The 16,685-nt window shown below is 30.8% G+C and overlaps 1 protein-coding gene across 2 annotated transcripts in view; it reads left to right on the top strand.

Annotated features, from left to right (window-relative positions):
• The window catches only part of CADM2 (cell adhesion molecule 2), a 160,201-nt gene extending 148,727 nt beyond the window's left edge, over nucleotides 1–11,474 (top strand). For both annotated transcript variants that reach the window (XM_008572654.1, XM_008572655.1), the window contains 2 exons: nucleotides 6,680–6,805; nucleotides 7,592–11,474. In XM_008572654.1, the coding sequence (XP_008570876.1) occupies nucleotides 6,680–6,805; nucleotides 7,592–7,710 (245 nt within the window). In that variant the 3' untranslated portion in view covers nucleotides 7,711–11,474. The remainder of the gene's footprint in view (nucleotides 1–6,679; nucleotides 6,806–7,591) is intronic.
• The last annotated feature ends 5,211 nt before the right edge of the window (nucleotides 11,475–16,685 follow it).

Raw genomic sequence — 16,685 nt, forward strand, 5'->3', positions numbered from 1 at the left:
AATAACTAGCATTTAGATAGTGCTTATTTTATTGTCAGACATTCTTCTAAGCCCTTTATGGGTGTTAACATATTCAGTCTTTAACAATCCTGGGAAATAAAAAGTATTCACATTTTAAAGATGAAAAGGTTAAGAAACTTGACCAGTGTCACACAATTAGCAGCAAGTAGTTTAAGGTTTGATATAAACAATTTGTAAACCAGGATTTTGTGAACAATAACTTGCACTTGAAAAATTTTCATTGACTTCTCTGTTAATTAAAATTTGTTTTTGAAAACATATTTATTTTAGTATATAACACTCTCTTCTTATATTGCAACCTAATTTTTAAATGTTTGAAATAAAATATTTTAATTTCAATTATTACCTATCATTTTTTCAAACTGAATATTATATATAACTACTTAACAAAAATATTTGTATAAAACACTAACACTTGAATAAAGAACTATGTAGTATTTATATTTTTTGCATGCTATGATCTTAGAAAGTCGGCAATTCTTTATATCAGAGTTTGTACTTTGTATTTTAAGGTCAAAAAACATTATGAACTAGACACTTGATAGAAATCCCCAGGAAATGATTTTAGAGATAGAGTTACATAATTTAGGATTTTTCAGTATTAAAATTTTAACAAAACTATGCCTTAATATTATTTTCACTGTTCTAAATATCAGAAATTGCTGACCATAAGTAATATTATTTGACATAGTTTTCTTTTTGGAGTTCTTTTTTAAGAGTCAAGGAACCCTACCTAAAAGATATTAAATTCAAAAAGTTTTAATTTCACAACATCCTTTGTGTTTTGTGCCTGTCAGGTAAAAGAGATTGCTAATATATTGCCAAATCTACTGTAATTTGTTCACTCCAATGTTAACAGGCTAACTCCAGCAAATCATGGGCTAACACTTGAGAATGAATAATGATCTTTAAAGACACATGATGTACTTATCTGAATAATAATGCCGATTCAGCTATCTGTAAAGAATTTCTAAAGTCTATACTTTATCTTTTTACGACAGTAGGAGATGGATAAAAAAAGATATATGGGAGATTCCTACTGGGATTAAGACATTTAAATTGTGTATTATCCCTTCATTGTTCAGGTGACACTTATCTAATCTTTAATCTCGATCATTTATTTTAGTTGCTAAGAATATAAATTAATAGAACTTTTAGTTCATTAATTTATTTAATTAATTAACATTAATTTAAATTAATAGAACTTTTAGTTCTAACAGATATGGGGTAAAATAAAAACATAGCCAATAATGTTACTTTTTAAAAAATACATTTATCAGTAGGCATGTAAAGTAAGATTCTCTATATCTTTAAAATTTTTTAAATCATAGGACTATATGCTGATTTATTCTGTTGATTAGGTGAAGATAAAAAGTTGAAATGTTTCCTTCACAAGTTATAAGAATAAGTAGGGTCAAATAAATATGTGTTATGGATTACTTTCTCCAAAAATCTTATTAATAATAAATAAATGTATCTGAAATGAAATGAAAATGTAGATTCAATGATCAGTATGACAAATTTAAATTGACCTAAAACAAATTTAACGGATCAATTTATCTTAATGTCTAAATAAAGGGATGGCCCACATATTATCTGAGACTCTACTGTGAGAATAAAGATTATAGGCAAAATAAATAAATAAATGGAATCTCTCTCTAGTAACGATCTATATCCCAATGACCTTTCTCCACTCCATCCACTAGGTACAGATTTTGTATAATCCATATTTTAGTTACAAAGATTGTTTGTGTAGCTGTGTTGATCTGCAGCTTTAGGTATGAGCAGAACCAACACCAGCATCAGAACTGAGAATCCTTGTTCAAAACGTCTTAGCAATAAAGTTAAAAATAAAAAAAAAGAAAATGCAAGGATGCATAAACAGAATTTTATAAATTCAATCTGCATCCAGTGAAAAGTGTTTGCAAAAAAATAAGAAAACTAATGTATGTTCACCAAGAAAAAACATTTTCCCAAATGTTTACATCGTTTTATCATACCAAATGAAGAAAGTATAATGGACTATCACTTTCTGTTGTCAATAATATGAAAGTGTTAAAAATATCGATTAAGTATAAAATGGGATTAAAGGGGATTAAATACAGAGTGTAATTAAACCAAACTCACAATTAATAACAAAATTCTGTTGGACAGAGTCCAGAGGAAAATCTGATTGAAAATCAGAATCAAATAATGAGAACACCAACTTGAGAGATATAACTAGAACAAAAATGTAAATTAGTAAATGATTATAAAAGTAGAAAAGAGGGAATGACATATATGCAACATACAAAATGGAGCTTCTATCAGTGCATAATTGGTTTTTTCAAGGAAAAAAAATAGAAGAAAAATTGTTAGTCAAAAAACAGTAGAAAAATGACTTCATAGACTAAAAACAAGTGAACTAATCTGATTTTAATTAAAAAATTGGTTTACAGATGAAGCAAAATTCTGACTAAAAAGAAACTGCATATTATGTGTAGGTAAAATATCAAAACATAATGGAGAAAAAACCCAAATTATTCGGATAGCAATCCAGCAAAAAAAAAAAAAAAACCCACATCGCATAAAAAAGAACAAAACACAAAAACCTGAATGATATATATTTTTTTCCCCTGGTTGGAAGGCGGAGGGTTGAGAAGCAAAGCAAATAGTCAAAACCCTCTGAAAAGTTGTTCTGAATTATTAAGTCAAAAAGATAAAAACCAGAGATTCTTTAGCCAATTGAATATTTATCCACAACAAAATCCTACTCAGATGTTCAGGGTTTAAAGATGTTCTGAAATTTTCTTTCTTAGACGGGTATGTGCTCTATATCGTCAAGGGCTGAATATCTTTACTCTCAAATTTTGGATAAATAGAAAGTGGTGAAAGTAATTCTGGATATTGAGGTGAGTGAACAGACCAACCACTGTCAAAAGGAGGATCACAGCTGACCAGTCAGATTTTGGATGCAATTCTGGGATACTGAAATAAAGATGATACTTATTTTCGTTACTGTTCAGAAAATGCTAAGTGATGCAGTAGGAGAAAACATTGATATCAACAGGAAGAAACATATTAAGAGAACAAGCTAAAGCATCATTTAAGCTAGTAGGTAAATTAAATAAGTTGAATGATCAGGAAATAAAAATACCCTGATAAATCTAAACTTGACAAATATTAGACATAGTGCTTTAGAAAATAAAGTACGAATAAAGAAAAAATGAATGGAAATAAAGAAAGAGAGAAAAGGGAATAAAATTTAACAAAAAAGTAATAGCATTTTAAAATATTTTTATGACAATATTTAAATGTTTTAAAATATTGAAAATTTTAAGAACAGGAAATGACATTCATAAAAATACATGGTCCAGTTTCAGAAAACTATACCACCTACTAACAGATACTGAAAATTTGAGTAACTGAAAAATCATGCTGTGGTTCTGGATAATGCACTCTATAAAATAAAGCTTACCTATAAATTAGTAAAATCCCAATATGCAATCTGTTATATTTTTGATTCTTGCAGATTTTTTATGAGCTTAATTGAAGACTTCTGCAAGACATTAAAATGGTTTTTAAAACTATAGCACTTGTGTAGGACTAGACATATAGATTACCAATATAGACTAGAATAGGCGGAAACAATGAAATATGTAGAAATTTATTTTATGGTAAATTACATAAAGTTATTGATAAAATAAATTATGGGGAATAACTGGCTTTCAGAAAAAATTAAAGTCATATTTTATACTTTAGCTTCAGATCATAGACCAAAATACATTTTAGATAGATTAAAATATAATAGTAAAGGGTTACATGACAATATAGATCTATATGTATATAAACTTATTATGGTAAAAGTGTTTTACATCATAACCCACAAACCAGAAGTCATAACACAAAAGTTTGATAGATTTCATTTTTTAAACTAATAAGACTTACCTGTGGCTGAAAAGGCCACAGATAATAGATAAATAATGAGCAATTTTTAAAAATGTTAATCTTTTTGTGAAAAAAGCTGTTAAAAAGTTAAAAAGTTTGATGGGAAAAATGAACAAACTGTATAGACAGGCATTTCAAAATTGATGAATTAATATGGCCAGAAATTTTTAGACATTATTATGCCAACCTGTAATTTAATAAATCCAAAATACTTAAGTGGGATGTCACTTTTTTCATATCAGGTTGGCAAAATAATTTTAACTATAATATCTGATGTTAATACTATATTGGGAAAAAGAATTCCTTAGGTGCAGTGGATGGAGAGTGAATTTGCATTATCAGAATTTCTGCAACATAATTTGGCAATATTTATCAAAAATCTTTATGATCTTTTTATTGTCCGAGCACTCATTCAGTTGTCTAGAACACAAATCACATGGTTATGACCAACAGCAAGGGAGACTGGATAATGCTTAGTTCTGTGCCCTGAAAGCAAAAGAAATAAGTTTGTTATCAGCTAGAAATCTCTTCCCCAGTATACTCTTCTGATCCACATTTTTTTTTGCCACTTTTCCCTTACACAAACCTCTACCACACCCTGTCCAAAGAGACAACCTAATGTCCCATCAAACCAATATATCCAACTCAAATGCCAAGATTCTGAGATATGTGCAATCCTCTTTATGATATTTGGATGCACTAATCCAGGGACAAAAGAACAACAAAAACAAATTATTAATGCTCTTCTCCACCCCATACGTAATACACAATGATAGAACAGAGACAGGAGAAGCATTCCTTAATAATAAATGCTCCTATTTGGAAATAAAGGAAGAATGAGAATCAGAGCAGTCATTGATCCATAGCAATTACAAAAATATGCCAGGCTAGCATTAAAAGGTCCCTCTGCTTGGCTATACTTCTAGTTCCCTGAAGAAACTAGGTTATCCTCTGTTCATTCTTTTTTGCTTTCCACAATTCTACTCTCAGGGTGTTCAATCTTGTCAGTCATTCTCCACGACCACATCTGAAGTAGGTATTGGGGAATATGACCTTCATGAGGCTAGACAGCTTTTGTAGTCAACTTCTTGCTTTCACCACATTTAGCGGTCTAGAGGTTCTTTGAAGTGTCAGTCATGTTTTTCTTCCTGTTTACATCTATGCGTCTTTGACACGAGAGTTTCATTAAAAACACAGTAGGCTCCTAATCAACATTAGATTTATGTTTAAATGACCATACTCCAAAGGCATTATTGCTAAGCCTAATTTATTTCTTTACTTTCTCCCTCCCCTAAATTCTTCTTTTATTTTATTTTTATTTTTTATTTTTTTTTGAAGCTCTTACAACAAGAAAATGGAGGGGACACATCTGGGTGGGAGGGGGGAGAGGGAGGAGGGAGGGAGGTTTTGGTGATGGGACACAATATCTAACTACATTGTATATTGACAAAATAAAAATTAAAAAAAAATAAAAAGATGAGAAAAAAAATTAAATAAATAAATAAATAAAGGTGAACCGTGAATCGTTTTCTACATTTAATAAAAACATTTTCTCATTTGAAAAAAAAATAAATAAATTCTTCTTTTAAATTATACACAGCTATCATGAAGCTATTTACAACAGTGGACTTGGGAGAGTGGGCAGTGCACTCAATTCTGATCTTTGCCACAGAGCTGAGCCTTAGTGGATTTTGTTGCTTAAAGCCCCACACAGTCTTGTCCCTTATTATGAGACTTCTATAAACAGCTAATTTTCCATACTTTTGGGTACTCGATGTGTTGGCTTTCTTTCAGTCTTTTCATTTCTGCTGAAAAACTGGCCACCTTTTACTAGACTCATCTCTTTTCTGTAATATCTTATTAAAGGCAGAATGTAAAAGTATATTATTAAATCTATCTTTTCTCAACTACTTTCTCTAGAGCTACAAGTTCAACAGGCACTTAATCCTCAGTGCTGAGTATTCATCTTCCTCCTCCTGTCAACAACAGTTAACAGAGTTGTAACACCCACTCCCCCGCCGCCAAAATACATGCTTCCCATTAATCAACTACAATGTCCTCTCCAAGATTTCTCCCTGCGTCACTGTTCTCTCCTTCTCTGTCTGCTTTGCTGGAATCCTTCCTCTTCCTGGACTTTAAATATGGGAGTTTCCCAGTGGTCAGTTTTCAGACCTCTTCTCTCTGTCTAGGTTCCGTGGGAAAATCCATCAATTTTCATAGCTTTAAATTAATATTTACACAATGACAAATGCCAAATTGTCATCTTCAGCCCCAGCCTTTTCCATGACATAATTTTATTTAAAGAATGATATAGTTGGGTTTGTCACACCAAATATATATATGTGTGTATATATATGTGTGTGATGTATATATATTTGTGTATGTAGATACACACACATATTTTCAGATGAAGGGGAGAAAGAAGAAAAAGCATAGAACTATACAAAAATCACATATGTGTATTTGTTTATTCAGTCTTTCCCTTAAAATGTAAGCTCAATGGCATCGGCATTGACATGTTCCATGTTATATCTCCAGATATCTTGCATGTTATAGGCACACAATAAATATTTGTTGACTGGATTATTGATATTTATTGTGTGCCAAGTTAATGTGATATTATTTTAATAGAAATGTGCCAGTTTTCAAAATGACTCATTCTAATGCAAATATGTATTTTATGACTAAATAACTCTCCAACTAAAGCAAATTTTTTCTTTTTTCACCCCAGATCCCAATGCTCTGGCTGGCCAGACTGGCCCTGACCATGCACTTATAGGAGGAATAGTGGCTGTAGTTGTGTTTGTCACACTGTGCTCTATATTTCTGCTTGGTCGATATCTGGCAAGACATAAAGGTAGGTTATATTTAATGAAAGTACTCTTCACTGTGCCAAAAATTTCTAAAGACAAGTTTCATCATAAGCTATAATATGAGTGTGTGTATGTCTCTGTGTGGGGGGCAGGGGGAGGAAAGAGAAAGAGAGAGAGATCTAAATACTATATTTCAAAAAAGTCTTGATTATTTTACTCAGCTTTAGAGTTGAATTGGCCAAAGGTTATAGAGTGAGCCACTGGCTCAGAAAAAAAAAAAAAGAAGAAGAAGAAGAAAGATTATAGTTTATTTCTACAACTAAAATCCGACTATGAGCATTTAGTCAATGTTTTTGTTTGTAAGTTTTTGGAAACACATGGAGCATTATTAAGGAGAAGATATGATGGTTTTTCAATGGGCCATGTATCAAAGTATTGATATAACCTACTATAAAACAGAGTTACCGAAATGAATGGTGATACACTTCACGTGATCATTGTCAACATCTTAACAAAGGACCCTGATTGCTACAGCTGCATGGCTCCCATGGTCTTTATCCATCGTTAAAGATATCAAAATTACTCATTAGCCATTCCAGTCGGGCTCTTGCCCCTAGTTAACTAGTCCTCAGATTCTTCTGCAACATAGACGTGAAAACTGAAAGGCTACAATCTTAGAAGGGTGAATTGTGTGGCTTATTACATCTCTGAATACATTCTAGCATATAGGAAATCTGGCATAAGTTGCTTCTTAAATGAATTTAGCCTTAACGCTGGCTATTTTACTAGTCTTGTAGAACTAACATATTTTTTTCTTCCTATATCCACAGGAACATATTTAACAAATGAAGCTAAAGGAGCGGAAGATGCACCAGACGCTGACACAGCTATTATCAATGCTGAAGGCAGCCAAGTCAATGCTGAAGAGAAAAAAGAGTATTTCATTTAAAATGCAGGCCAAGATTCTGCGTTTTACTTACAAGGCTGGCTGCTGGAGAAAACTGGCTCTCATCTTTCAGAATTCATTTCTACCATCTTCTGCTACCTTTATTAACTTCCATACCGTACTGCTATCAGTAGCCAGTGTGTACCAACAATCAGCTGTCGAAAACATCATTCTTTAATTACTGTACCATCCATAATGCAGGACATTTCTTACTGCCTAAATTTCACACCATTGCTCTTTTAACATACAGTGCTTGAATATACAGCCTTAACAATGTTAATCATCTCCTTGGAACATGATATTGAGTTGTTTTTATACATTGAAAAAAGTGTATGCAGAATTCCGCCCCCACCACCACCACGACCCCAATTTTTTTTTTTTCCCCGAAATCATAGATCTTATTGGTTGGCCATTGGACAGATTTCATAAGTAACAGGATTAGGTACAAACCTAATGTGCTTAAGTTCAATCGAAGATTAGAGGTTTACAAATAATGTTTTCTACATGTCTATCTGGAAAGAACATGTTTTGGAAACATATGCCCTGGAAAACATAAACTGAAAACACTGTAGTGTAGTTTTTGGAATGTTTGAGATACTGGTAAAGCTGTATCAATTTGCTATTTAAAAATATAGTATTTGATACAGGAGCCATGTGTATGGATTGCAATCATGACATGACATCCTATATAATTATATATAGATCCTACCATTAGGATATTGTAGCTTCATTTACCAATAAATTATTCTAAATATTTTATTGTTTTGGGAATCACAAAGATTTCATTCATTTCTCTAATTTGATTCTATAATTTATTTGCTCCATAAAGACTCACCTGCCTAAACAAAATTGAAGTATCCATAGGGCACAATTTTGAGACATTTTAGTATCTGTATATAGTGCATATAATAAATCCAATTAAACATTATTTGATACATATTTAACTTTTTGGCTGTATGTAATTCAGTCATAAGTAAGCATTTTCTAACGTCCATTATATCCCTTTAGATATTACTTAAACCAATATTATAAGTAGATAACATGTATTAGTATTTTTGTCTGTATGTCCTAGCACTGTTCAACAACAAATTTTTCTAGTTCTTGTTAATTTTTATTTGTTATACAATGGAAGCACAATGTTATAAGGAAAGGTAATTTTAAGCTAACAACCAGTGCACAGCCTCAGGTTTTAAATCACATCCACAGTTGAATAATAACCTAAAAATAAACTCTTAGTTTGCTAAAACTTTACACATTTTAATTTGGCAGTTCCAGAGCTGCTTACCTATGTTGGTTTGCCAAAAAGGAGTGTTTAAGATATGTTTTCTGTATAAATGAACTAATTCTTTATATTAAATTCCTGTCTATGCATTTTGTGAGGTACAAACTTATGAAACAGTGAGTGATAGAAAATTTCTGCCATGTTTTCAACTCCAAGGTGAAAGTTTCCTTCTCTGGATTAGTTTGAAATTTTGGTGTATTCAACCATTAAGAAATGCTGTATTCTTAAATATGACACAGAGTCAATCTAAAGTCTCATTATTTCTTCTAGTAAAATATAATATTGCTAGATTAGTTCTCATGAAATTTATTATGTGCTAAAGAATATAAATCCAGTTAGATAAAAAATTATTTTCCCATTTACAAGCATTGCACCTTTAAGAAGAAAACAAATATGCTGATATGGTAGCTATACTTGTGATGTCTGACAGCACGATGGCCTACGGTTTTAAAAATAGTATCTTGGAATAATTTGTTGTTGGGGAATGTGAATGGCTGAGTACAACATCATGTATTAATATCAAATGAAAGACAAGGGTGCTGTATCTTAGATTATTTATCAGAAAAATACAAATCTTTTGAGGACAATGTTAGAACTTTTAAGTTTTTTTTTATTGTTGAAGCATTTATCTTGTTGATTTCTTACAAAAGAAAAGGACAATGTCAGTCAAGCAGCACTTTTTCAGAATATACAGAACATAAATAATATGATGTGGTTGAGTGTTAACATAATAAATCATATACAGTATGACATTTTAAGGAAATAAGTCTGCATTGATGTGATTGCATGCTTGTTTTTACAGTTCACTCCATAACATCTGTGGAAAAATGCAATAATATGTTAAATATAGTACGGTAGTTTGAGAGAATCAGGTAGGTGCTACTAGACACATTGAAACTAGAATAGGTTTATAAATTGTTCATATCTTTCAATGCATAACTTTTAGAAAGACTCCACAAAGCAAAATGCATTCTGTTAGTACAAAGTAGAAAGGTTCTTATTACAGAAGTAAGTTGTATAAATTGCATCATTAATTACTATTTAAAGCCTAATTTCAGGATGCACTTACAAAATTGCTACTCTTCGTTGATGCTATATTTACATCCCTCTTCATTTCATCTATATTCTACTTAGTTCCAACTGCTAAATTGTTACCTAAATAACTCAATCATTATTTATAGCGCTTTAAAATTAGAAATCCAAAATTGGTTGCATTTCAAGATTTTTGACACATTTAACACTTCAGAGTAACATAAAATCTCATTTGAACTCTTAAAAATGCAGTTACATAAAACAACCGGATTATTGTAACAGTTATAATAACTGGCATATTATAATTTGCGGTCTCAAATGTTTGCCAGAAAAATAGAGCGCAATTTGAATAAGATGTTTTCTGTGACTAGGAAAAAAAAGCTTGCAATGGAGTTATATTTTCTTATCTTTAAAAATTATCTGATTTTCACCAAACAAAAAAATAAATTATAAAAAATTCTACCAATTTCTTTCCCAACAAATCAGAAAAAAGATGACACGATATTTCTAAATGGGAACCATGACAATTGCAGTGTCTGAAATGAGCACACGTGTATGCACATAGAGCCAATTTCTTACTCTTCTAAGTGAGCACGGTAGATACAGAACTCAATGGAAAGAGTGTCTACACACACACACACACACACACACACACACACACACACAACCCTAGTAGAATATGGAGCATTATTCTTTACCAAAAATAGCTATTCTCTGCCAGTATACTGTTTACGGTGTAAATTGATGTCCTCCATCCAAAAAACGTCTAAACAGCATTCTTCTTTTCCTTTTTTTTTTTTTCATTTTTAGTGTCCTAGATAGCATGATTGTCAAAATTAGGAAGAAAAAGAAAAGTTTGTGAGTCCAAGAGCAAAGACACAGAACATGAGCAGAGTATTGATGGTGTGTGTGTATGTTTGTGTGTGTGAACAGGTGTGTGAAAAAGAGAGGAAGAGAGATGGAAAAGAGAGAGAAAAAGAAAGATTTCAACTTGTTTTCTTTTACCAGAGAATCCAAGGAACAGTTTAAGGACCCTGATATTGGAGTTTAATCTAGAAACTGGATGATCTCATATTGATTCAAGATGCTTAATTTTTCATTAAAATCCCACAATTACAGTGACAAATAGAGAACAGAAACTAATTTGCTTAAATATGGCAAAGAAGCTAACACCTCATTTATTTTTATTTCTTTGTAAAAATATAAATATCTCAGTTAAAATGACAGGCTTACTTGTAATTATGTACTCATGATTGTAACAGCATTGAGATTCCATATAGGCACATGTACAGCAGCTGTTTGACAGTGATGGCTCTTCCATGTTACATAACAGTTATCGTGTAATTTAGTGCCACTTATTGCAAAGTGTTACACAAAGGAACACTTAAAATGTTTTTCCTTTTTCTTTGGACATAGGATAATTTAATGGTAACAAATATAAAATTTCACATTTTGTTTCTTAAATGTGGAGAAATGCAGAACCTCATATCTTTCTGCAACTTCCCCAGGATATTGCTAATCATTTAGAGCCCTCTGAAAATGCCCCAAATTATTCCCCTTTGTAAATGGTAATCTGTGATGAATGTACAAACAAAACAAAGTAAAGCAAAACAAGATAACCAGTAATCACCACTGACATAAATGAAACACCTAATGAGAATTACTGATGAGTAATGCTTTTTATTAAGTGGCACAAAGTACACACTAAAAACTATGCAAAATATAGGTAACTACAGTGTACGTACATGTAAGTATCTTGTACTTGCTGTGTATGGATGTTGAAAACCCATGTAATTATAATATGCATTTTGAATATTGGGAAAGAGGAAATCAAACTGTAGATAGTAGAATTTGTTTTGAAATACACACTGGCAATATTGAAATATACTCAGTGCAATATCTGCAATTCTATTGCTGGATACTTAATGCAAAGGGATTTTAGATAACTATTCGTTGAGATTGAAGAGGTAGCTAATCTTCACTTCTCACACACTAGAGCATTAATTAAAAATACAACTAACTCAATGACAAGTTATGTTTTTCTTAAGCATGAACATGACACAATAAAATTATTATTTGGATTAGTTTTTAAGTGTTGCTACAGAGAATGAAATAACATGAATTTTAAACTTTGATTCTTTGAATTTGGAACTCAAACTTTCTTTGAAATGTGTGTATGTTTTCATAGATTGCAGTACTTTTATTATAAGTACAAATTTATTGAATCCAAGAACATAGGGTACTTTAATAGTTAAAGTCAGTATATCTTAATGAGAATTTTTTATATCTTTTCCTTTTCCATTCATTTCTTCCCTTTCTCTCTCTATCCCAGACATGCCCTTTGCACTTATACCCTTCCAAAGGCAATGGATTGAAAGTAGCAAGATAATAAAGGGGACAACATATAAAAATGGGTTCTAAAATCATCAGCATTTTTATGTATTGAGATTATTAATATTGAATGCAATAGTTGTTGGATATAGCTGGTAAGTTCTCTGCCATGCATACTTACAATAATTCTTCTACCTCTCACTTTTAACATGGGCTATGATACTTCAATATAAATAGAAGAAATAATTATTTACAAGATATCCCAGGAAGCATTCTTTTGGGACTATCATAACAGTGCACTCCCTATCCCCTGGGAAATCTCAAAAGCCAAGTTCTTTTAGTGTGTTCTATGGTGTATGAATCTACGTATATTTTTCCTTTTCTATCATTGACTTTTCCTATAGGTAAAATATGATAACTTTATAAGGATAGTTCTTCTCATGAGTATCTAATATTTCAATGTAAAATAATTGTGTTGATTTAAAATATATGTATTTAAATGGCAACACTTTGCAATCAAATCTATTTTGTTTAATTTCTAAAATATAATGCTTTCTTGTAAATTAATGCTCTTTTAAGTAAAAATCATTAATATGGTTTATTTCCCTGAGAAGTATTATCTGTACAAGACAAAAACTTAAGTATTTTAAAATTGCTCCTTATTAACAAATAATCCCTGAATAATGCAAAGTATTGCCACATATGTTCACTTTATTTTGTCCGCATAGACATAATACAAAGTTTTGAATTATGGTATTTAACTATCCTAAAAGAAAACTCCATTTTATGGGCAGATTTTTCTCCAGAAAAAAAGATACATGAATATCTCAAATTATGATGGTGAATCTATAAAATATGTTTAAAGTTAAACAAAGGTGTTTTTATGTTGTATGGTTATGTTACAAACAATATTTGTTCTAATCTTTATCATCTTTTCCATATATATATAACAAGAAATGTATAATTATTTTGGAGAGAATGGGCCCAAATGTGAAAAAGATGTAAAGAAAAAACCCACTATTTTCCCCTAGGAAATACACTGTATATTTCAAAGGAAAAAAAGTTACAAGATATTTGAAGATTGCAGGGGCAAAAGAAACTCTACCAGGGCTCAGCACTAAAGCACTTTTCCCACATCCAGGGTCAAAACAGCAGTGATTCCTACATGGACTTTTAAGTGCGGTATGAAATGCAACATTACACTTACACGCAGTACTGTCAAACCTCAAATGGTTTCTTTCTTCAGATGTTTTTCCTTGTACATGATACTAGTAGACACTTTTCTCTTTATGTTCGCTGATAGTGAAAGTCATAGGCAATAAAATACTGATGGTCAAAAGCAGTGGTCACCAATTGGTTAAAAAAAATCCGCCTTGGCCGTACAGCAGTATTATTTGGATTAGTTTTTAAGTGTTGCTACAGAGAATGAAATAACATGAATTTTAAACTTTGATTCTTTGAATTTGGAACTCAAACTTTCTTTGAAATGTGTGTATGTTTTCATAGATTGCAGTACTTTTATTATTTTAATGTATTGAATGATTCTCATAATAGAACAATACTCTAGAAAATTTTCAAAGCTAGTACTTTCTCCTTATAAATGTATAAAATTTTAATCTTTTTACAAATTTAACTGTACCTGCTGTACTTATTGTAGATTCAATGATACAGTCAAGTCATAACTCAAGGATTTATGAGTTTGGGATTACTGACCTATTTTCTTCATATTCAGTTCACATCAGTATTTGTGAGTTGTTTGTTTAGCTTTTCAGTCAACCAAAAAATATTCTTTCAAGAAGGTTCCATTTTTATCATAACTATTTCAACATAATCAACATTGAAACAGGTCTGCCATGTTAAAAAGAATTTAAAGACTTATCTCTGAAAATAGTACCCAGAAATGCAGATGTTCCCAGTAATGTAGCTTCAAAAATAAAATGTATTGTTTATATGACATGAAATTCATAACTTTTGGAAGGGTATATTTATGAAAGCATAACAAATAAATTCTGTGCTGTAAAGAAGATCCACCAAAATTAAGCATATTGCACAGAAGATACAGAAACACATTATTGAATCTACTCTCGTCATTGACATTTTCAAAAAAACAAAATGCATATTGTAATATTAGGTACATGACACTTGCATGTTGATATGCCTATATACTTACAAAGTATTCATTGTGTACTTAGTGGCGCTTAAAATATGTCATGTACAACTCTTATAAACATTCTTACAGGGTTCCCATTTGCCCTTCATCTTTCAGTAAAGTCTTGTCAGAAAAAAAAAATGTCTGATAAATATGGAAAAATAAAATTTGAATTTTAGTTATCTGTTGGACACTAATGAATTGTCTATTCATTTAGCATATTTTTTAGTCTTGAGAACAGACATTGAAAGATGGAACGTTCTTTTTTCCAGTGACATGTTATAAAAGATGATAAAAAACATACTTCTTTATGTCAAACACATTAATCTGAACACCTTTTCTCAACTGCATACATTATTCATACGTTTTAGTTTTCCTCAATAATGCCCATTTTCCTTATAAATTTCTAAATGGAAATTTTAAAAAATTAAGCAGCAGTAAATTAAATGTTATTTTATTTGTACAACATTTAATCATTACTCCTTGAATATGTGAACCTTGTAATACACCGACTACGAGGAAAAAAATGTTGCTGACTTAGGAAAATTTGCTTGAGATTGACAAAATTTCAAAACTCTGTAAAGGTAATTTTACATTCATTATGTGCGTTTACTAATGTTGACTAGGAACAGAAGCAAAAATACCTAAACCTATTTTTTTTTTAATTTTTACACTCTAACCAGTATTATATATTTCAGCTACCTAAGATAATGCAATTAATATCCATCCTAAGCTTATACGAATAAGAATTTGAGATAAGCTTTTAAATTTATGGAGGATTTTCTTTGTGTCTTTGGAAGTTCACTTACCGTAAGGTATTTTATAGTCTACTTTAAATAACAGATTTTGTTATACAGGGTAAGCCAAAGGCTGTACAAGAATTAGTGTCATTGGGTCTGATATTTGTGTTGGACCATGAAATATTCCATTAAAATTTATCTGTAAATACAAGGCAAGATTTTGTATCTGGTTTATTTTATTAAATAACATTTTATTTTATTTATAATCCATGTTTTTCCCAGAAAAAGAAGCCCTGCATTACAGGTTAGAAATCTGACACTGTATCAAAGATTAGATTCAGCACATCTGAAAGGAAATGATGAAATTTGAAGTAACATATTTGTAGACATGTTCTTTTCTCTCCTTTTTTAATGGTGCTCAAAATACCCACTCTTAAGTGGCATTACAACTATATACATATATAGAACCCATGGTTCGTAGATAAACCAACTTTTTGTTTTCATAGCAGCAATTCTTATTTTGTCAAAATATTCTATGGCATTTCTAAAATTAAGGAGTGACACTGGAAATTCTTTTTAATACAATTCACTAAAGAATACTGTTAAGTCAGAGTTCTTAATAATTGTATAGTGGCTTTGGTACATGAAAAGGATCTTCATTATATGGCAATACGGGAATAATGCTAGGATATAACAGTATACACCTTTAAACCAAGAAGTTCAAGGAAATGCATAGTTTTTTAAAAATTTCAAAGCAAACTTCATCTGTTTTGTAAAATTTAAGGACCTTTTTTATCCTAATGTTTTGAAACCTAGCAAATATAGAAATGTATCAAGAACAGATTAAAAGGGAAAAGCAGGTTTCCAGTTGCATTTTCAATACCACTTAGTGCTGCTCTAGGTAACATGTCATTTAATCAAAGCATAACTCTTATATGTCAAATCCATCCACTACATTAACTATATCATGAACTTGATTATAGAGTTTTATGTCCTCACCTTTAAGACCTATTAATATAATTACATTATTCTTCCAAATAATGTACAATTTCTGCATTTTAGGCATTCCTATGCTTGAGGAAAAATTGGAGAAATCCAGTAGTTTAAAAAAAAAGTATACTTATGAAATAAATCTTATGACAAACTGAAAAACAAATAAATGACTTATCTTTCAACCACTGTTCATGATCTCAAATTTGATTGGTATTTTTCTATGTTAATTTTATGCATTAACCTTTTAAAAGTAGATCTGATTAATAAGTACGTATTTTATCATGCTAAAACATTTAGAAAATCAAATTGTCTTCTAAAGGGTGGCCATACCAATGACTAGAGTCTGTATACTATTAAGTCTTAAAAACATGTGTCCTGCACATACTACCAATGCTTTCATTCATTTTGTCTTTACAAAACTAAATTCTTACACAGATGGAAGGTACATATA

The sequence above is a fragment of the Galeopterus variegatus genome, unplaced genomic scaffold (genome assembly GCF_000696425.1).
Source record: "Galeopterus variegatus unplaced genomic scaffold, G_variegatus-3.0.2 Scaffold815, whole genome shotgun sequence".
NCBI lineage: Eukaryota > Metazoa > Chordata > Mammalia > Dermoptera > Cynocephalidae > Galeopterus > Galeopterus variegatus.